Genomic DNA, 23,866 nt, shown 5'->3' with positions numbered 1-23,866 from the left:
GTTTAACCTTATGTACGTGCATTAATATATAAAAATATTGATTTTCATATTTTGAAACCTTTTTATTTTTAAGTTTTATGTTCTATTTAAAATGAATTGTCAACAACGGTATGACTTTGGCTCCTCATCAAATCAAGGGCGTGACTCATGACATATCCCTTATTTAATAATTGGTTAATAATATTTTATTCCGAAGGTTTTCTAATTGTTATTACTATTATTTTTATTAACTTTTTTAATTGTTACAATTTTATTTATAAGTTACCATAAAACTTTATTGATGTAACATCTTAACCATTTCATTCTTTTAACATGCTACATACTTAAAGGGTCATTTTAATTTCCTTGACCTTTTAGCCGTTTAACCCCTTAATTGCTTTTTTTTAAGAAACGACCAAATTTATAGAAGCGAAGTCCAACTAGCAAAAAACTAAACGAGCAAAAGTCCAACCATTATACATATATTAGATGGTTTTGCAACTACTCGACCCAGCTTAAGTTATTATGATTACTATTGCATAACCATAAAAAAGAATCATTTATTATGAAATAAAAAATAAAACATTATTCGAGGCGTTATCTTTCTAAAACACCACTTGCATTTCTAAACCTCCAAATCATTCACCAACTCGACATGATGATAGCCTCACGCATCTTCCTTTTAGGCTTACTCAATTTATACGACTCTGTCAAAGAGATAAACAGTGTCAACTCCAAAGACACATGTAAAAAAATTTGCAACCATTTATTAAGAACATTCAAAACTCTAAGAACATATGCAGCAGTTCTAACGCATAGTAAAGAACTGGCATGTCACACCATTCACCGCACATCGATGGTGGTATTCCCGCACTAGCCGCATCACCACCTCCTTGATTGCACCCTCATCTCATTATCTATTTTCTTCAATATGCAACGCTACTCCCTTGCCCTTCAGTCTTCACCCTTCCACATTATGATTTTCCACGATGGCAGTGCCACACAACTACCCAACTTTGCACGGTGGAACCATTGCACATGGTCTAACCGCAACGAAGCAAACATCATAAATATGGTCCACGTTTTCATCATGTGGCAAACTTGGAGGAGACAAAGAGGAAGGAATATCGATACATTAATCTACCAAAGTGGACCTAGTAAGGAGATTTAGAAGCACACACCTAGCAAAAATAGTGACTTTTCTATCAATAAACCTTATACTTTATAAAGTTATATTTAACTAAAGCTCTATACTTAATTTATTAAACTATTGCTATTATTTTTATTATCTATACTTTATAAATTTATTTAACTAAAATCCATACCTTACAAATTTGTCTAACTATTATTACTATTGTTAGTATATAATATATTAAATCAAACTCAGTTGAATAATTGTTCCAATTTCAAAATTAATATAGAATATTTAATATTCAAGATTTCTAAACATGTGTTATATTCCGATATAATTTCATTATTCTTCAAACTATACATTTGTTAACTTATTTTCTAGAACTACTTGATCACAAGTGGTTCCCGTGGTTTTCCTAAATTACAAATTTAATTACGGCCATGATACAACACGCTGATATTCAATACTAAATAGTGTTACAAATAATTGTTGGCACCTTTATAAATATAACATTATATTAAAGGCAGTTGATCACGTTTGTTTTAAAAAGAATTATTCTAAAAATAATAATATTAAAAGACCCATATAAAATTAAAGAATACAAACTGTTAAAAACTAAAGCATATTATGATACTTTTTGATAATTTTTTTTGAGAAACCTTTTTTTGTTTTTGTTTTGCTTTTTTTTTTTGTTTAGTTTAAGGACGTGTCATTGCTTGCAATTACTTATCTTTTAAATTTTAGTTTGTTTTTACATACATATATAACCAACATATTACTCTTTTCACAAAATCATTTCCACCATTTATAGTGACTACATTTCTTTTTAATTTGTTCTTGCTAAAAAAAGAATATTTTTTAAGGATGGGCAAGAGAAAGATACTCCAACACTCAATAAAAACACTGTTGTTTTAGGACATCATTACCCAATCTTATTGCTTACCTGCTAGGTGAGAATGCTAAATAAAAATTTAATAGTGATAGTAGGCCCTATATGTTTGCATAAAAAAGGAAATTAAGAAACTTAAGGATGAATGTGAATGACAGAAATATAAAGCAATAAAAACCTATATATGTATTTGCAAATATATAAGCGTGTATATTATATATGTGTGTGTGCTTATATAACATTGATTAATAAAAAAAAGTCAACTTAATTCACTTTAGCTTTACCGGTTTAGAAGGCTATATATGCACCGTCCATACTGGCACATATGTTCTGACTTTTAACTTGAACCATATATATTCAACTAAACTCAAACACATACGTAGCAAATACATATTGTTATGTTGTGCTACACACGTCGATACTAAGACTTGATTAAACAATATTATATCTTAATTAATAACTAAATTAGGCAATTAATTAATTAATTTGTATTTAAAATATTTGAGATATTGACACAAATGATAATATACAAAACATATATTGTCCTATGACGAAATCGTATATTGACCACATCTATGCACAAATGAAATCGTGTAAATAACATACTCTTAATTAAAGCACTATTAAATATAAAATAATATTATCTTGTTATGGTTTGTAAATGACTAAATGGGGTTCCTCTTACTAATATGTATTAAGCTTAAAATAATATTCTTTAAATATACAAAGTGTTTGAATGTTAATATATTTTTACTCAAAGGTGCATCTTTGATACACTCAAGTTACATTTTTGACTTTTTCCATTCCATGCAACTTCCCATTTCTATATATATTCACATATGCCACAAACCTAATTACTTCCATCCAATATTTCAAATCTTTATTTTCTTTCTTCTTTCAAGTTTCAAGTTTTAAACTCTTCTAATCTTTTCATGGATTATTATTCCCTTATACCCTTGATAATAAACATTATGGTGTTTATGACACTTGTGTCATCAAGGCCATTGCTAAATACTAGAGTCTTGTTATCTTCAAATGAACCCACAAATAATAATATTTGTACATCAACTAGTTGCATAAAAACAGCATCTACAGATTATGGTAGTCTCATTCAAGAACTCCCTTATGGTTTACTTCAACCTTCATCCATTTCTGATATTATCCACCTTGTGCAATCATCTTACAACTCGTCGTCTCCATTCCCTATCGCGGCACGAGGCAATGGCCATTCGGTTAGGGGTCAAGCCATGGCCAAAGATGGGGTGGTCATGGATATGTCAAGTTTGAATAATAATAATGTTACCGGGATTAGGGTTTCTGGGAACTCTTCTTTAGGGTTTTACGTAGATGTTGGAGGTGAGCAACTATGGATTGATGTCTTGCGAGCCACGCTTCCACATGGGCTTGCACCGGTGTCGTGGACTGATTACTTGTACCTCACGGTTGGTGGGACAATTTCTAATGCTGGGATTAGTGGACAAGCATCTTTTCATGGTCCTCAAGTTAGCAATGTTCTTGAAATGGATGTTGTTAGTGGTATAGTTTGATAATTAACTTGCTTCATCAAAAACATATTTATACGCTTCATACCAAATGGACCCTTAGATATAAATATTTTTCCGAAACGATAATTGTGTGATAACAATAAACAAAACAAAGTTACTGTGAACTGGCCTTATATTTATAGTTATAAGAAATAGGCTCAAGTTACTTATATAGATATAAATTTTTTCATATATATGTAGTTTATTTTTTTAAATCCACAACCCCCCCCCCCCCCCCGGCTGAGAACAACAATGTTTTCGATGTTCGATGATGATATCAAGTTAATTGTGTTTGTTTACTTTATAGGGAAAGGAGATTTGATAACTTGCTCCAAAAGCATGAACTCTGATCTATTTTATGCTGTTCTTGGAGGTCTTGGCCAGTTTGGTATCATAACTAGAGCAAGAATAGTTCTTGACCATGCTCCAACAAGGGTATGCCATCTTTATTATTAGAAAATGACTTGAAGCAATAAAAAAATGATAACTAATGAATAAGTCAAACCAATTTTCTTTTAGAAAGATGTTCATTACTAGAAGATTGACTTTGAGTGATGAAAAAGTCTCCAACCTTTCTTTAAAGAGACACATTTAAATATTTAATAATATATGTGATAAACTGATAATCAGTTAGTAATATGTTGGTGAAGCAGTCTTCAATGAAATGCAAATATGCTTTGAAAGGGATGGTAGTAGAGCTAGTAGTCGGTAACCCATCGAATCCTTTGGTAAATGAGGTCGGTGAGCTATTAGGCACGTTATGTTTTCTAACGTCTACTACTTTTACCGACGTCGCATGTCAATCCATAGAAAACATAGGGCTTTTATCGACGTCTTTTCTATGGATAGATATGTCTGTCACTAAAAGTCCTATGTTTTCTATGGATTGACATGCGTGTGTGGAACAAGCAATAATGTAGCATTTGTCATGAGTTCAAGGTTTTGTGTACTAATTTTATTTTTTATGGAGTGTAGGTGAAATGGTTTAAAATGGTATATGATGATTTTGCCAAATTCACAAAGGATCAAGAACATTTGATCACAAATGAAGGGTTTAATTATGTGGAAGGCTCTTTGATCTTGAAAAATAGTCCTTCAAACAGCTTTTTCTCATCTTCTGAACAACACTTGATAAACTCTTTAGCGTCCGAAAATGGGATTTTGTATTGCTTAGAAGCAGTCAAGTATTACCATGATGAAATCATATACACCATTGAAGAGGTTAGTAAAATTTATATATGTTATGATATCAAAATCTTACTTTTTTGTTTAACAAATCTTTTGAAAATTGAAAACAAATATCGAATTCACGAAATTTAATTCATAAATAATTGCGTAAATTAAAGCGATTAATAATTTACATGTTTTACACTAAAAATAAAAGATATACAAATGACTAAAAGTACGGGAAAATTTCTTATGATAAAATCAGAGCTTTAATTGATGGAATTCAGGTCTGATAGACTGATAGCTAGACCAAATAATTCGCCAAGATTCTTTTGTAAATTGCTCATGGGCCCTAAGGCTAAACTCCACTCGTCGCACAAATTATGCATTTTTACATGTTGGGCCTTTTGTACCTTCTTTTCCACTTCTAGCCGATCTAAGTAGGAGTCGGCTAACTCTAAGATCAGCTATGTGCCACATTGATTTCAATAATTTCTTAACAAAATGTTCTTTTTGTAGGAAATTCTAATGATATTCAGCACGTTAAACGTCAATCTTGGACTCATATTCAACAAAGATGTAACCTTTTTCGATTTCTTGAATCGAGTTAGAAGCGAAGAGTTGGTGCTTCAGTCGCTAGGACTATGGGACGTCCCTCACCCGTGGCTAAATCTCTTCGTGCCAAGATCAAGAATCGCTGATTTTAATCAAGGCGTTTTAGTCGATATTGTTCAGAAACAAAGCTTGAGCTCGGGACCATTTCTTATCTACCCAATTAACCGAAAAAAGTAATATAAACATGAAACATTTTTTAATCTTTAACTCTATGTGTTAGTTTTCTAGTTTACTTAATGTCTTGAAAAATTTTCAGGTGGGATAATAGAATGTCTGTTGTTACACCAGAAGATGATGATAATATGTTCTACACCGTCGGGTTGTTGAACGCTGCAGGGCCCACCACTGATCCAGCGGTTATCGAAAAGCAAAATAAAAAGATTTTAAATTATTGCGAAAAGGCTGGGATCAAGATCAAACAGTACTTACCGCATTATACAAACAAAGCAGGATGGATGAACCATTTTGGCAACAAATGGAGCGCTTTTAAGGCAATGAAAGAACAATTTGATCCGAAAATGATATTATCTCCCGGACAAAAGATTTTTAATTTAGACTGAAGTTTTTTACTTTTATGTTATTGTAGGAATAATATGCATAATGATGATGTGTGTTAAGATTTATGTATAAAGTAATATTAATTAGGTAACTCAGTACTTTTGTATGTTTATGTTAAAATGTTAAATGTAACATATTTTCAAATGTTCACACTTTATGCATATTGGTCTTTATAAAATCCAAAACAATGGGAACTAATCTGTCTCTGTGGTGGTTGTAACTGCGGTCCCTATGGATCTAATGAACAGTCAACACCCGGTAATCTTGGTCAACTTTAAGCCTCGCTTCATGTATATTAAATGTTCGTGTTCAGCTGTTGAGTCGTTCCATCAGGCTTTCTTCCGTCACACGAAGTGAAACTTCTATATTATAAAAAAAGTAGTTATGGGCCAGCCCAGCCCGATTCATTACCAAAAGCACCCGGGCCCACCCATTCTATCACCTCATAAAAATGTAAACTTTTAACGTGTACGGAATTTGATGTCAATAAAGCCATCTTTTTTCACTCTTTCCAAATAATCTTTTCCTAAATGCTCCAAGATGCCCCGACCCAACACATTAACGACTGTCGGTATATCGTGATGTAAAGACGCATATAAGACCACTGCATTCCCACCTGCAAAAAGGTTTAAAAACCCGAAGTCAAAGATTTAAATCTTGTTTGACCTCAACAAGTCAAAAACTAACACGATACGTACATACGTTTACTGTGTCCAATGATAGCGCTTATAACACGATTTGCTGCAGTGAAATGTTGAATGACTGCATGTAAATCATCAGCCTCCTTACAGTAGTTAGCGAATTGGAACGTGCCTTCATTTCCCCTGAATGATCAGAAAAAATATATATTTTGACTTTTGACTTTTGGATGTTTAAATATGTTATTGTAGGAATAATATGCAGAAAGTCAATAACAATTAACAATTAACAATATAACACCATTTTTATTGTTATGTTTAAATATGTTATTGACTTATTGTAGGAATAATAGGAAGAAGGTTAACAACAATAAAGTGTTTCTTGAATTAAGAAAGATATCAACCAGATTTGCAGTTGGTAGTTAGTCTATTTGACCTCAAAAGTCAAAGTGTATCGTTGACATTTTTGCATTTTGACTTACCCGTTTAAAAATCGAAGTCGAAGGCACTTATCCCTTGTTTTTCCTGAAAACAAATACATGTTCACAATAATATCATTTCATAATAACAAAGTTATACTTATTATTATAAACAAGATTCTAACAAAGCATGTAGTATAAACCAATAAAATATGATATTTCAGAAGCTAAAGTTTGTTGCTTTTATGCCCAAAAATTAACAATTTAAAAAAAAACATGAAAACCGATCAGAAAATATTAAATACCTTGATGCGCACAATATTACAATCTCTTTGGCCTTCGTTAAACGGATAAACTTACAAAAAACTTGGCTATATTGAAAAATGAAGTTAAGCTTCAATAAAACCATCATATTTGCATAAATGCAAGAAACTTGCTATAGTATGCAGCAATTTGTGGCAATGAAAATATGAATAAATAGTTCAAATGTTATTAAGTAGTAATCAGTAATCAAGTTTCATCATTGGTTCACATATAGGTCACTTAAACCTTTTTTAAAGTGGTTTAGTGTTTAAACACTCAAGATTCTTTGAACAGTTGACTTGAAAAGTGTAGTTTTTATTATGCATTCTCAAAAAAAAAAAATATTGGCCTATTTGCAAAGAAAACCAAATAAATCTAGTTGAAAAGGTTAGTGACTTTAAGAAGAATCTTGATGCTTTTTAATATTATTCAATGGCTTATAACATTTGATGAAAAAAAAGGCTAAACTTTAACTTTATGAATGATACAGATTCTATAACTTTATGACAGAATTTAGACCACAAGCCTGACAACAGTAAATGTCAAAAGTCAAAGCTTGCTTCCTTATTGCTATATGTTGTTAATTTGTTATTCATGTATGGGTGGTGTGAACATATGACACCACAAAAACAGTGAAAAACTCAAAACTCTAAGACTCTAAAACCAAACATGAAATTCACAAGTTTGTGTCTGGTCTAAACGGGTTCATGTCGGTTTTGGATCAAACCCGCGAACACGTTTACCTAGACGTGTTATGTTCGTGCCAGCCCTGCTCTACGGTTCACGGTTGACATGCTTAACCCGTCAATTTATTTATTTAAATGTCTTCTATTTAAAAGTAAAAAAAAATTAATTTGGCATAGTTTAAACCTTAATTCTTGAAAGAAAGTTTAGAACTTTAAAGTATTAATACCCATAAAATATTATGTTAAACGGATCATGTTTATGTTACTACACATGCCATGTTCATGTAAAAGTTTTCCAACATATATTATAGTATTTTATTTAAACAAATATAAATGTTAGTTTTAATGGAGTTAGGTTTATAGTATAACCATGAATTATAAATTGACCATTAGTTATCAGTCAATTAAATTTTGTGAATTTACACAATAAACCTGGAAAATATTCCATAATATTAAGTGTTTAAGAGGTTAAAAGGCCAAGTAAAACTTTGGGATGATTAAATTAAGTAAAATTACAATGACAATCAAAAGTCAATTTTCTTAGTATTTTGAATCTTGAATACAAATACAAAAATGGATATAGCAATTATTTTGAGTGAACATCTTGGTTGTGACATAGAGGTTACTTTATGAAAGATAAAACAATGGAAATTAGCTCATCTTTATGCATCGAGAATCTATGGTCGGCGCCTTCAATGATCTCTAACTTGTGATTTGGTATAACTTTTGCAAACTCCAACGCCTCTTCGACTCGAACAATTGAATCATCGGATCCGTGAACAGTCAGAACCCTAAAAAAACACAAAATTTAATCAAATAAAATAGAAAACAAATGATCAAAATCAATAATAGAGTTTGCAGTTGACTTTGTGGGTCAAACAAGTTGTTTCTTAACTCAAGAATTCGAGAAGCATAATGTTTTATGTGTAGAATGTTTACAACTACACATAGCTGTATAAAATAAGTGATGAAAAGAATATTTCTGAGGTTGAAATACTAAAAAATCGTTTGTCGAATTTGGATCTGAAAATTAGTAGGTTTGACTCTTTGCTATACAAGACGAGAGTACTTTTGTTCATCTTACTTGCAATCTTTATCAATTTGCAGGCATGCTTCATGCATATTGGTATTCAACCGATCCATCAAACTTTCTTCCGTCACACGATATAATACCTCTCCTACACGCAGAAAACTAATTATTGCACATTAAATGCATAAGTTTCAAGATCTCAGTAGCATGAAAACCTGTTTTGGATTTAACATCAATAAAACCATTTTCTTTCACTTTTTGCAAATACCCTTTTCCCAAACGCTCCTCAACACCGGCCTCTGTCTTATAACGTCCTGACACATTGATGACGAGGTCCACGTCGTGATACTTAGACGCATACAAGAGCACCACATTGCCACCTGCAAGTAATAATGTATAATCAATCAACTAAGAAGTTATTGTAAGAAAAGAAACTATTGAAAAAACAAGGGTTAAAATAGTCGATGTTTGGCATTTGCTACAACTGTATTCTAGGATACTTTTACTATGTCCAAGGATTGCACGTGTTACACGATTATTTCCATGAAAATGTTGGATAACGGAATGTAAGTCATCAGCCTCCCTACGGTAATTACCATATTGAAATGATCCTTCACTTTCCCTGAAAAATAATATGATAAAAACAAAATTATTATACTCCTTTCACGTAATTAAGGGGCGTTTGGATACACGTTTTAAAAATGATCTTTGCGACAAGAAGAATCAACATCAAATACATTGATTAAAACCCTTTGAAAATTGATTAAATATGTATATTGATGTCTTGTCTATATGTCATTAACAAGTTAAAAGATCCTCAGAACATTTAACAGCAAAAGTTAATTTTCCATCGATTAAAACCCTTAAAATATTGATTGTTCATACATGTTTAGATATTGAAATTTATACTTTTTTTTGGTACAATCAGAACTCGTTACTGGAAAACTCACAGGACCCCACCAATACCTTATACTCAAAATATTTCACTATATGAAATAACATTAATGAAATTATAATTATCTAACTTACCCATTACCAGCAAAATCAAAACGAAACGCGCTTATTCCTTCCTTCTCTAGCGCAGAAGCAAGGTTCACCATGGTGTTGCCTTCCTACAAAATCAAGATCACTTTTTTATAACAATTTGGATCACAGGTAGGGGTGTAAACCAACCGTCACAGGTAGGGGTGTAAACCAGCCGTGCCTAGAGCCCTAGACTAGGCTCGAGCTCAGTCACGTTTCGAACTGTTTCGTAAAGTTTGAGGTTGGCTTGTGAGTTGTTTTTGCAAGCCCGGGCTCAGCTCATTTATTATTTATTAATTGACTAATATACGTTTTTTAATTATTTTTATATATTTTGAGAAAAACCTTAATGAGCCTAAGCTCAGCTGGAACTCGTCTGTGCAATATGAAATTATATAATTAATACATAAAAGTTCAAAAGAAGTAAACTTAAAATTAAATAATTAATACATATGGTTATGGCTATTTGACACATCAAATAGCCATAACCATAACCGTCGGTTAATCTCAGTTATAAGTTAATTCGGTTCGGTGGCGGTGTAAACGAGCCGAGTTGAGCTTGAGCTGGATCAGGCTCGAGCCCTGCTTGTTTTGACTTACAAGGGCCCGATCTCGAGCTCTGCTCATTTATTATTTATCACTTAAATTATAACATTTTTATATATTTTGAGAAAAAAAAAACTTAAACGAGCCTAAGCTCATCCCGGGCTTGTTTAGTATCTCAAACGAGCAAAAGCTCGGCTCGAGCTTGGTTGTGAAGTTTAAAATTAATACATAGAAGTCCAAAAAAGGTAAAACTATAAAATACACAAGGCTCGGGCTCGATAACTAAACGGGTATACCTTGGATGATTGAAATCCATGACACAAGATGACAATATCTTTGGAACCAGTTTCATGTAATAAACCCACAAGATTCTCCCCATGATTGTTCCTTATAACGATTTTCTTCTGCTCACCAATTCCTAAACAATATGAAATTAATATTAATATTAGTAAAAATCACAATTAATTTACTGAATAATAATAAAGATTACAGTAAAACATACCTGGGTTTTGCTCAGTGGCTGCCATTATTGTTAATCTTGTTGTTTTGATACTACTGTGATAGCTTAATTGCTTGATTTGAAGTGAATCTGAAAACAAGTGATTTTTGGGTGTAATAAGAAAAGGGGAACAAGGGTTTAAATGGTAAAAATTATTATGGATTAGAATTCCCATTTTTTTGGGGTTCATCAACAACGGCTTTTATTTAATAAATGAACGAATATGAAAACATATTTCGTTCGTTCATTTGTGTTCATTTATGTCTGTTTATATGTGTTTATTTACATGCTAATAGAAAATAATTAAATATTATCTTGAAGATTTATCTACTTAATGGTTTTATATGTGTTCGTTTATGTTTGTGTTTACCTACATGTGTTCATATATGTTCGTGACTGTTTGTTTAGAATTTAAACAAACGAACACGAACATGTTCACTTTTTAAAGAAATGAACATCAATACAAATTATGTGTTAGATTAAGTGTTCGTGTTCGTTCGGTTCGTTTACAGGCCTAAGTGTAAGTTGTTCACGAGCGAGCTCAAGTTTAGCTCGATTTTTGAAAGAGTTGACTTGTTTGGTTTTGGCCTGACTTGGGTTTGGCTCAGCATGGACCGAATAATGATAGAGAGTTGGGCTTTGAAAAATATGTTGACAAGATATTTCCAACAGGTAATTTCTCAAAACTATATACTCACAACTCTCTTATTCTTGCATTTTTTTGTTCTTCATCACTCATGTGGTAATAAGACCATGCGTAGTGGGGATTTTGCCCTCAAAATGCCCTATGAGACAATTTTTTGTCCGAAGTGTTTTGTAGGCAACGGCTATTGTTGTGTTTGTGTGAGAGAGAAAGACAAAAAATAATGATTGCATGGGGTTATCAAGCTCTTCACAACTACAATTTTTTTTGCAAATTGTTCCGCTGCTGACTGGAATTCAGCGTGTCGTAAAACGTCAAAGGGTAAAGAGTTTTAACTACACATGGTCTAAAATTATCACCACTACATGGTGTTATATGGAGGGCGGTAAAGGTGTATTAAACCACAACGAGGCTTTGTTTGAACAATGTTTATGAACGAAAACAAAAGGATTAATGTTTATTTTGTTAAGTTTAACCCGTCAAGTATTCATTTTAATAAAATTTTACGTATAAAAACTTTTGGGAAATTGTGAATAATTAGCAGTGGGTCTCTCTCTTTTTTTTTTTTTTTTTAACTTGATAGCAAATAATCTGGAGTGCCTAAAAACAGGAATCAATGCCAAACAAGTTTCTATAGGATTAAGATGAATAAATCTAAAAGTTTATAAATCGACCCTTCAAAAAAGACGCAAAATTGAGGAAACAACCACCATCAACCGTTAAAAACAGTTAACAAACTTGACACAAAGCACCCTCCAACAATAGCTAACTTGACAGATTAGCCTTTATTCTTAGTTTGACTTTTAATAAAAAACAGTTGACTTTGACTATCTTGCTGACTTCACACTATTTCTCAACAGGTCCAATCATATACATAGTCAAATTGATAGCCTGAAATATGAACAAATGGAGTAAATTAACAAATGATGATGGAAAAATAAATAATAGAAATTGAAATGAGCACCTTCACGGATAAATAAGTCGCGGAAAAGCCTCTTCAAGTAGGAATAGTCGGGTTCATCCTCGAATCTTAATGACCGGCAATAATGAATGTATGACATGAACTCAGACGGGTATGATTCTTCTATTGAAATCGTCATTTTCCTTTCTCTGATCTGGTCGTGGTGTTGGTTTCTGTTTCTCAATCTCAATCCCTGCCAAGGGAGGCTAGTATAAAAGCATGCACGGGGATTATATTTGGAAAAAAATAAAAACTTTAAATTTATAAAATGATAATAATTAATATATAACAAATTCATATGCACACCTTCCTCTAATAAAATACATAAGAACGTAACCAAGAGATTCAAGATCGTCCCGCCTACTTTGTTCTGCACATTAAAAAAAGACTGGAATTATTATATGGCATCATAGCATAAACAACCCGTTTTATACAATGAATACTTGAAATATAGCAAGTTATAAAACCGTTTACTGACTCCAAGGTGTGAGTTGACACTAGCATAGCGAGGAGTGCCCGTGAGCTTCTTGTTTTCCCTAACACAATTTAAAAATGATTTCATGATTGAAATACTATTTATTCTATTGAAATGTACCTTTTTGCTATGTTGTAAACAAGCTGAGTCACACGTGAATGATTCAAGAATGGCTCAATAAAAAATCGAACTTGAGCCAAGCTTAAATGAGCTCAAACTCGAGCTTGTGTAGGGGCTCAATTAATAAATGAGTTTAAGCTTCATATATTACTAGCCTTTTATTTATATAATATTAGAAATACATATTAATAATAATTATCCTATATATAAATTGATAATAAAATCATCAAATGATATATATTATGTTATAATTATAAATATATATAAAAAATAATTAAGTAAGTAATAAATAAGTTGAACTCGAGCTTTAGAAAAAGAGTTCCGAGCTCAAGCTTAAATAAACTTGGGCTCGGCTAGGCTTGCTTGCACCCCTACTTTTTGCTTGCTACAATCAATACATATAACTGACAATATGCGTTACACCTAAGCTCAATCAACATCTAAATTAACCTTCAAATGCCGTTTTCTTAATTTCATAAATAACTATAACTGCTATCTTATGTAATGTTACAAACAAGATTGAATTTTTAATGCAATTTCGGAGGTTGTAGATGATAAAGTAACTAACTTTAGGCAATATGTAAATCAATTGACCGGTTTCCTTTTCAGCAAAGCAATTATCTTAAAAACCTATTTTAACATGAAGCAGTCTCAGTGTTTATACAACCAAATTTATATATAGAGTCCAATATGATGCTATATATTTTCTGAACATACCAATTTGAAATCAAGAAAAATGACAAAAAGGTACACGACCCATTTTAACCGGTTTTAGAAAGATTACCAATTTTGACATGGACACACCTATAGATTACGTGCGAAGTAAAAAGTTGCAATAATTGTGGAAAAAGAAAGAACCCAGAGGAAACACAAGTTACCTGTACGGTACGTGCTTATGAGTTTTAAGATCCCTATACTTTTTTGAGAGCCAGAAATCAATAGCGTACACCTGGTGCTATAAGAATAAAATAAAAAACGATTAGCTTGTACACAGCATAAAATTTTACAAATTCACAAATTTACTTTATCAGAACCAAGCCCCATAAGAAAATTGTCGGGCGATATGTTACGGTGAAGAAAACCCCTTGCATGCATGTACTCCACTCTGGTTAACTGTAACATCATAAATATAATTAAGTTTAAACTATTTCACATTCTAAAGATTTGTGGGTATGACACTTACTAATTGATCTGCAAGCATTAGGACTGATTTCAAAGAGAACTTTTGTTGGTGCATTTTGTGACCGTCGCTATGCAATTCTGATCAGCGGAAACGATGTACGAAGTTAGAACAACTTCGCCATAGGCGAAGTTGTAACAACTTCTGCCATAGGCGAAGTTAGAACAACTTCGCCTTAGGCGAAGTTGTAACAACTTCGCCTACAAGCCCAAGGAGGAACCCCTTATATTCAGAGCAATCTAGTCTGATTCTTCTCTAGCTATTTCTCTCTATATACACTTATATTCAGAGCAATCTAGTCTGATTCTCACGCCGGAGGGTGGTCACAAGGAGGAACCCCCCCCCCCCCTTCTCAGTGACGAGCTCACGGTGTCTGTTTTGCAGGTCGAGAAGAATAACCATCTTTGCCGGACCTAACCCTCGTGAGAAACATCTACTTAACCCTAAGATTATCCGTAATCTGTCAGGGCTATTTAGTGTTTCTTCAATAGCTACTTCTTTACCACTTTGAACATTAACACCTGCGATATCGATCATCAAACATAAAGATCAATAACACACACACATATATATATATATATACTTAAATACACGTACAGTTATACATAACACCTGCCCCAATATTGAAATTATACCTAAATGAACTTCCCCAAATGATCCACTAGCAATACGTCTTCCGAGCTTAATCTTCCCTCCAACAAGATGATCCATTGAATTAGCTCCAATCACAAACAAACACCTAATTAGGGGTTACCTTACCTTGTGTTTACAAGTAAGCCTGGCCATTAATATATTATGTTAGCAATTTAGGGCCATTGATATATGTGGGATATATATGTCCCATATATAAAAAAACGAAACTTGGAAAATCAAATATTTACATGTCAAAATAGCGGGATATTATTTTTATCGCTATTTTTAGATGGAAAATCAAATATTTAGACACGACATGATTGCCAAACACGTAAACGGTTTAATTAAAACCGGTTCTGGTTCGGGTGAACGGGTATACATATGAACCCATCAGTGTGTTCTTTGATTTATGGACATGCACTCTAATATTTTCGCCTGGTAGGTCTATCAAAAGAGGCATATATTATTATTAACCCTGAAGAGTTTCATGGGCATATAAATAACCAAACACGTCCTATCTTTGACTAACAGCATAGTATATACTATCATTGATAAAACAGAGAAACAAACATACATAAACACACTCAAACAACCATTATCAAAAATCAGGTTCATGTTCATACTTACTAGTACCGGTATTCTTCTTGTATCCTCTCTCTGTTTTGAAACAAGTTGGCTGTGCTCGTGCTCTATAATTGTATATAGATGGATGTACAATTGTATATATAATATTTTCTTTCTTTAAGTTATTAGGTAACTTAAAAACTATTTTTGGATCATGATATTTTCTATAATCCAGTTAGAAGATTTTATAACTTAACAACTTTTAGACAAGTGAAATATCCAGTTAGAAGATTTTATAACTTAACAAGATTTACGAACAATTCAAATCACCAATTCAAACGTGCTTGGATCAAAATTTTGTTTTGACATGCAAGATTTTGTCATAACGTGTTATGACAGCCCTATCAAGAAAGTAGGCAGCAAGGGGATATGGATGTGAGTTTTGCATGGACGGAATGCAACCCATGTAGGGTTGCAAACGAGCAGAGCTACCCGATCGAAAAATTAACATCCTATCCTATCCTAAAACTAATAAAAGAAAACATCAATGTCCACATGTCAGTCTCTTAGCTCTCCTCTCCCATTGTTTTCCCGCCAAACTAATATATCAGTTATACATTAAAGGATGAGACAATAGTTTTATATGAAAAATTACATGAAATGGTAACTATTATAGCCTTGCTATTAATTATAAGTGAACTCGTGAACTATAAGTGACACGTTCACGAATTGACAAACAGTAAACGAATGACACGTTATAGCCTTGCTATTAACGATAAGTGAACTCGTGACAACAGCTTTAGAAGTTGTAAACTCTTTCACCAATTGAAAAAAAAACGCTTCTCTCCATGCTTTTTGTTTTGCACAAATCTTGAACCAGATTCATTTAGCATTCAACATATTCACAAATTTCATATTAACTTCACTTCTTATGCACTACATGTTATGTTATGTTATGTTATGTTATGTTATGTTATGTTATGTTATGTTATGACTATCTATGAAAATGTGTAAAGAAGATGTTTATCAATAAATAACACCTATAGATGTATAAAAATAATGTAAAAATATAACCTTTGAAAAGGTATAAAGAAAATGAATAAGTATGGAACCATAACTATGGAAACGTTGCAGAGAGTTGTCAGCCTTGCATAATTGCGCGACTGCATCACTTCCATGTGGCACAAAAGTACATGATTATGTTTAATTGTTTGATTAATTTGAGCTACTGTTTTGATATATGATTATGTTTTAATTGTTTGATTCACAATTTTTGAGCTGTTAAGGCACTTTAATTTCTTTGAGTTGCAGAAAGTGCAATTTTAGGAGTTTTTATCTGTTTTTTCTTACTTTTTGATTGATGTATAATAATTTTTTTTTTTTGTGATTTGAATTTTAAATATGATAGGTATGGAAATTTTTATTGAATTAATGCGGCTGACATTTTTATTAATGAGTAATTTAATGATTGCCTTTTTAATTTATAACTATTTCTGTTCTTTACTTGTTAACTTTTAGATTTAATACGTGTGTTTTCAACTTTTCATATGAAATTGTTATTGATTTATATGGAAAATATGTGAATGATCAGACTTAAGATTTAAAACATTGTTTAGCAATGGATTAATATTCGATGTACTAAATTAATTCAGAGCATGAATATATTAATGCCTTAATTTGTAGCTGCAAAAGTTAATTTTGTGATTAGTGTCTGGATTTGGTGATTTGTATGGTGTTATTTCTTCTTTTCTAAATTTGTAGATTTGTTATTGGATTCAGGACATGGAGTGAGCACGGTTGATGCGGAACTAGCGGTGAGGTTTTAAACAATGGTTGTTGCGGGAATAAATAACGTTTCTGTGCTCGAATCATCTTATTTTGGTGATAATTATTCTCCAGTCTCTGCGAGATGGGGTAAACAAGAGAAACCTATTACACGGACATCTTTTATCCGGAAATTGTGGCGGGATCTTGAAGATGGAAATATACTTAGGGAGACCGAACCGAAAGAAAACAAATGTGTGGAATTGTTAATAGTAATATAGGAAGCCGATGCTCATGTTCATCGGAAGATGCTGAAAGTGAAGATTTTTCAGTAAATACTAGTGAAGTTGAAAACGAGTGTCCATTGGATCAGAACCAAATGGGGATTCAGTGTGAACAAGAGGATAATCAGAATCTTTGCTTACAACAGTCTCCTGCCATTGGAGAGGCTGACAAAGAGCGTGTTAGGCAGGTTTTCCGTGAGTGGGGAAGTAAAAGTAATAACGGGCGTGTGTTGAATGGTTCACGGGTTAGGAAAGTGAGGCAATGGTTAGAGTCAAACACTCAGCAAGCAGAAGCTGGTCAACCTGTTAATGAAGAACAAGAAGGGGTGGATGCTAATCAAACAAGGGTTGGTGCACGAAGGTCCGTCCGTTTGCTATATGGCAGGCATGCTCTTCTTGATTTGTTAACAAGGTTTCCGATGGAAAGGAAAAAAGAGATGCAGACCTTGTTGGAAAGTCGACCCGTATCAACTTTTTCACAGCGGAAAAAGATTCAGGTTTGAACATTTCTATGCTTCCACACCACTTGATGACCTTGTTGTATTAAACTGCCAGTTTACAAGATTGTGATTGCATTGTAGTAGATTTAGGAAACATGATACGAAATTCTGCTAAGTCTAAATTATGACTAGCCACATTCTATTATAGAATTACCTGCTTAAATCTTATGTCAAATAAGTGTAGGAGTTATGTCGTTATGCTTTCTCAATCCACCTCCAATCTCTAGCGTAACTAGTATATAACTTAAATGATGATTGGTGTGATACATCTTCATCTGACAATGACATGAAATACCAAGAAAACCATATAATAGATGATATTGTTATCACCACCAAGCGAGATTCTTGTAAGCAGGGACCAGGACCAGGACCAGGACCAGGACCAGGACGGGGGTTCACTGGAAAGGAATCAGGATGCACTTCAAATCGAACCGTCTCAACAATCACTGGAGCTTAAAAGCCAGTATGAGTCGGATGGGGATGAACTAGAAGTTGATGAGTGATGTGCTACTAAAAGTAGTCAAATAATTATTAACTAAAATTATACTAATCTAGACACTAAGTAATACGCTAGACCCTTAAACTTAGCTTAAACTACTAACCGGCAAGTGAACCGATCGACTCTAGTACAGCTAAGTAAGTCCGGATATCGAACCCACGAGACTCTTTAAGTTACGAAATTAGCAAACAAGACTCAATTACAAGAAACGACTATTTATTAATAATATTGGGGGGGAATTTAATACTAATAATTAATTAAAACTAATAATTAACTAAAAATTACTTAACTATTAAACTAATTAAAACCCTAAACCTAATTAATATAATAATAATAAAACATAATCATTAACTTAAACTTAATTAATTAATTAATAATAAAACTAAGACTTAATTAATTTAACTAATAAACAATTAAACACTTAGATTAATTCAGATGACAAAGATATGGAACCGGGATCATAAAATAGACCATTGACAGAAAACCCGAACAAGACCCTTGAACTTCAAGAAGACACTTATGGATTTCTAACAAGTTTTAAGACTCACCAGTTTTATAAATTACTTCCTTACGGTTATTTAATAGCTTATGTCTAAGTATCTTTTATGACGAAAACCTACCTTACAACGCGGAATTCAAAGATAGCAAAGCAGACTCAATTAACTTAATAGACTAGGCTGACAATCAAACCTAGACTGACTCCTTACGAATAACTAAATCTAGCAATCCTGACCAACAAAGATCTATTAACAGCCTATCACCTTACAGCTTTCTAGGCTGGCAGTTCACTTTTATCTGTTTAATTGATTTTATTGTTTCAATTATTTTAATGCATATTAATCACAAACTAGCCAAGAACACACAGTAAATGACCTAACAAAACCCTATCTTATAAAACAATCAACAAGGGTAATGTGAAACAATAAATTCAAGTAAACAAAACCAAGCAATCATACGCATCAATCAAATCAAACTCAACCGTTTACTTAGAACATAAATTCCATAATGAAACGAAATCTAAACAAATATCAAACCGAACTAAGGTTCATCACGACCTAGGTAGCTTATAAAGTTTAGCCTAGCATCATATAGTCTAAATCAAACGAAACAATCAAAACTGAAAACATGGTGGAATAATAAAGAACGAAAGATTAAAAGCGATAAAACCCGTATTCTTCGATCTTAAACGTAAAATAGCTACAAGAACTCTCCAATTCGGCTGGTGGCTTTCAGGTTCTGTCAGGTTTAAGTTAAAGGTGTTTAAATACCCAAAACAAGGCCCAACATTAAGCAAAAACGAATTAAAAACCCATCAGTAACCCCTAGGCGCCGCGCGACAGGATATAGGGAGCCCCTCTGCGCGGCGCGGCGTGCTCCACCAAGGGGGGCGGTCAGACCGGTTCTCTGTTCTAGCACCTTCCTGACGCGTTCCGGATCTCCGTTTCGGCTCGTTTTAGCTCGTTTTTCGCCCTTTTTAATCACGATCAAATCCCAGAACCTACAAAACACAAAAACGTTAGTAGTATACAAATCTTGACTAAAAACGAACAAAAACTATTAAAATATTAAATAAAATACACATGGGAAACATAAATATTTAGCATTATATCAATGAGACATTTGACCATCTAAATCCATTGGAAACCGAAACAAATAAATTGTCTTGGCAAGAAGAAATTGTTGAAGCAGAAGACAATTTGACTACCAAGTCAAACCAAAGTTTAAATGCCAACTCAATTGAGAACCAAGATGACTGGCTGTACCAAGAAATAGTACATGATGGGTGGTATGACAATCATCATCCACTGGTCACAACAGATGCAGCATTCTATACACATCATGATGATGATGATAACAATAACAAACGTGAACTTCAACAACTTATGAGCAGGTATTTCTACAACTACCATCTACTAACCTCCATAATCCCGGAGCTTTATTTTAAAAATAAGTAAGTTTAAACCAAGATATGTTGCAATGTTGTAGGAGACGAGTCTCTAATCTTCTTCAAAGTGAGACTCGACCAGGTGCTACAATCCTACTTTGCACGCCAAGAACAAGCTTCTGATTCAGATGAAGACTGGATGCTAGAGATGGAGCAACAAGATCCATACCAGCAAAGCGTTGATGAAAATGACGAAGCTGCCGGGAGTATTGAAATGTTGGCAACAACACACTGAAATCCATCAATACCCTGGAACTGTGAGTTATACCTATCAAATTTAAGAAAATTTATGTAAATAAACATGTTTTAATATTTTGTATTCTTTTTTTATAATGTATCAGGAATGGGAGATCATCAATAGACTACGTGTGGTATGGATATGGTTATGCTTTAAGAACGAATGAATAGCATGCAAAACACTCTTGAAACTTGCATGATGATGCAGCACGAGTTGCAACGATCAGTGGCATTGCCAAACACTTTTATAGCTATATTCTATAAAGTTTTGACCACTAAACTTTTACCGTAGCTGCTTTTCATAAACTTTAACCAACCGTCTTGTCTGTTGCATAACCAAATTATATACATTACTAGTACAGTATTAAAACTATACATAAAATAATAATTTTACTTAAGTTTTTACGATTCAATCATTCAAATATTATAGTAAAATATTAATAAATGTAAAACATCACCGCCATGGTGATGGCACCATCGACGGCAGTTAATCCACACATGCTGTTGGGTTTTAACAAGATTATCAAAGTGATAAAATCCCTATTTTACCAAAAACGCAGCGGATATAAAAGTTTTAAATCTTGTTAATATGATATGTATAAAACCAATTTTAAACATGCAAAACCCAAACCCGGATCCAAATACGAATTACACACTATCAAATACATGCATGTCACTATAAGTCCATGCATGTTACTACTACCTTTCAATATGACAAAACCGGGTGAAAGAGATGATGATTGAAAGGTAAGAACTTGAATATGGAAGCTCCTCAAGCTAGCATACCCCAAGCTTCAACAACACACCACTTCTAGCTAGGATTTGCACTTGAAATTTTCTTCTTCTTTTGTTATGTTGGATGAAAATACCCAAGAGAGGAAGAGAGAAAAGTTTACTTGGAAATTATGTGTGTTATGAAAGAATGAAAGAGAAAGACTTGGTTTTATTTAAAGGCATCTTTCTCTCCACCAATAATAACCATTGCATGTCTCCACTCAAACATATAATAATATTACATTTGAAAGAGTTATTATCTTTTTCTTTTATAAAACTTTAAACATATATATATATATATCCATACATATATACTTTTATAAGTTTATAACTTATAACTTATAAAACCTATTATATGTTAAGAGACATGCTTGGTTATTATTATTCACATATTGTTATTTAACCAACTTAAATAACACAATGTAATGTTCTTTCATAAAACATAAATCATCCATATGATTTGTTTATTACACAAGTACATTTTATTTAGAAACCCCTTTCCAAATAACTCAAGTGTTAATATTCATTTGTTATGATCACATCATATATGAACGAATATTATCGATGTTTGTCTAGCTTGTTATTGGGTATGACCCGACTTGGATCATAACGTACTAGCCACATCAATTTAATATGTCTTTTGGGCAGACCGAGTCCAACAATCTCCCACTTGCACAAGATACATAGAAGATTGATGCAAGTAGCAAATACCGCCGAACTACGGTTTACTACCCCTAATACGTATGACGAAGTGCCATTCAATAACATCATCCCTTTCAAGTCCCATACTTGAAAATGATTTAGGTGAAACTATCATTTATCATTTTGCCACAAATGTCATGTTAAATCCAGAGACACAGAGTGATCATTCTCTGTTGATTTAACTTGTCAGGCCTTAGACATTTAACTCTCAATGAATAAGAGGGACAAATCCCATATTGACTACATACATCTCTCACTATCACCTTGTACTATACTTGAGCTTAGCCTTATGTACTGACATATTTCAGAGCAGCGAAGAACTAAGTCAAAGCATAATAGTCGATAAATATCAAGACCCAATATGTATCTCAGGTCGGAGGATACTATGAAGTTCGCCTTTACTCAAATTTACTTATGATCACAAATCCCAAGGATTCCATGCAGTAAAATTGAGAGCGGGTCAGTCCAATATTTATCCCATAAATATCTATGAACCTTGGCAGCAACCCTTTGCTATATTCATACCTCATGAATATCTACCAATCCAAGTTCATAATAGTCTTACTTTCACATCTGTTCCCACAAATATGAACGACTACGGACGTTTAGAATAATTCAAATTATTCACGGATTTAAACATACTAAAATGGAACATAACTCAAGAACATGACCATAACCAAAACCATATGATTGAGTTAAAATAAAATTGTTCCAATATCCAAATACAAATTTTGATCAAATCCAATCACTAGAATATCGAAGTCCTAAGGCGCAAGTATGACTCTCATGCTTCGGCCTTTTAAGGAGTTTCGTGAGTGGGTCCGCAATGTTTTGATCAGTGTGAACTTTGCGAATACATATCTTTCCCTTTTCAACTTCATCCCTTATGTAGTTGAATCTCCGCTCAATGTGCCTAGTCTTTTGATGTGCGCGGGGTTCCTTGATTTGAGCAATCGCACCCTCGTTGTCACAAAAGATCTCTAGAGGGTCCTGAATGGTACGAACCACTCCTAGATCGGCAATGAACTTTCTAATCCATGCAGCTTCTTGAGCTGCCAGGGAGGCGGCGATGTATTCAGATTCAGTGGTGGATAAAGCTACCACGTCTTGTTTTGCACTCTTCCATGAGACAGCACCACCATTGAGAACGAAAACGTATCCCGATTGTGATCGAGAATCATCTCGATCAGTTTGGAAACTCGCATCAGTGTAACCCTTTACAACGAGTTCCTCCTCACCAGAGCCATATATTAGAAACATATCCTTAGTCCTTCTAAGGTATTTCAATATGCTCTTAACAGCCATCCAATGGCTAGTTCCCGGATTTTGTTGGTAGCGACTTGTCATGCTCAAGGCGCATAACACATCCGGTCTAGTGCAAATCATGGCATACATGATGGATCCTATAGCAGATGCATATGGGATACCACTCATTTTGTCTTGCTCATCCTTTGAGCTTGGACATTGAGAAGCACTCAACATCGTTCCTCTTAGAATAGGTACCAAACCTTTCTTAGAGTTTTCCATCTTGAACCTATTCAAGATCTTGTCAATGTA

At 33.3% G+C, this 23,866-nt stretch overlaps 3 protein-coding genes across 4 annotated transcripts; 1 reads left to right on the top strand and 2 right to left on the bottom strand.

Annotated features, from left to right (window-relative positions):
• Positions 1-2,657: 2,657 nt before the first annotated feature.
• On the top strand, positions 2,658-5,927 carry LOC143583834 (cytokinin dehydrogenase 2-like). Its single transcript, XM_077066035.1, has 5 exons — positions 2,658-3,536; positions 3,852-3,979; positions 4,520-4,765; positions 5,231-5,499; positions 5,583-5,927. The coding sequence occupies exons 1-5, from the start codon at positions 2,933-2,935 to the stop codon at positions 5,884-5,886; spliced, it is 1,551 nt and encodes a 516-aa protein (XP_076922150.1). The 5' UTR covers positions 2,658-2,932; the 3' UTR covers positions 5,887-5,927.
• Positions 5,928-8,502: 2,575 nt separating this feature from the next.
• LOC143583828 (uncharacterized) lies at positions 8,503-11,181 on the bottom strand. The gene is made up of 7 exons (XM_077066031.1): positions 11,032-11,181; positions 10,826-10,947; positions 9,990-10,072; positions 9,461-9,582; positions 9,176-9,340; positions 9,015-9,108; positions 8,503-8,721 (listed from the first exon to the last, which is right to left on the bottom strand). The coding sequence occupies exons 1-7, from the start codon at positions 11,054-11,056 to the stop codon at positions 8,553-8,555; spliced, it is 780 nt and encodes a 259-aa protein (XP_076922146.1). The 5' UTR covers positions 11,057-11,181; the 3' UTR covers positions 8,503-8,552.
• A 1,116-nt stretch (positions 11,182-12,297) lies between these two features.
• On the bottom strand, positions 12,298-14,447 carry LOC143583833 (casein kinase 1-like protein 10). 2 transcript variants are annotated; one of them, XM_077066034.1, is made up of 7 exons: positions 14,411-14,447; positions 14,251-14,340; positions 14,106-14,182; positions 13,107-13,168; positions 12,939-13,002; positions 12,636-12,838; positions 12,298-12,562 (listed from the first exon to the last, which is right to left on the bottom strand). In XM_077066034.1, the coding sequence occupies exons 1-7, from the start codon at positions 14,426-14,428 to the stop codon at positions 12,525-12,527; spliced, it is 552 nt and encodes a 183-aa protein (XP_076922149.1). In that variant the 5' UTR covers positions 14,429-14,447; the 3' UTR covers positions 12,298-12,524. The 2 variants fall into 2 exon arrangements, with proteins under 2 accessions (XP_076922149.1, XP_076922148.1); XM_077066033.1 differs by having other exon boundaries at positions 12,298-12,838.
• Between the last annotated feature and the right edge of the window lie 9,419 nt (positions 14,448-23,866).

Source organism: Bidens hawaiensis, unplaced genomic scaffold (genome assembly GCF_021521415.1).
Source record: "Bidens hawaiensis isolate Kalapana, Puna unplaced genomic scaffold, B.hawaiensis_p1.1 tig00032546_1, whole genome shotgun sequence".
In the NCBI taxonomy this organism is placed as follows: Eukaryota; Viridiplantae; Streptophyta; class Magnoliopsida; order Asterales; family Asteraceae; genus Bidens; species Bidens hawaiensis.
This window is presented reverse-complemented; position numbering and strand designations above follow the sequence as displayed.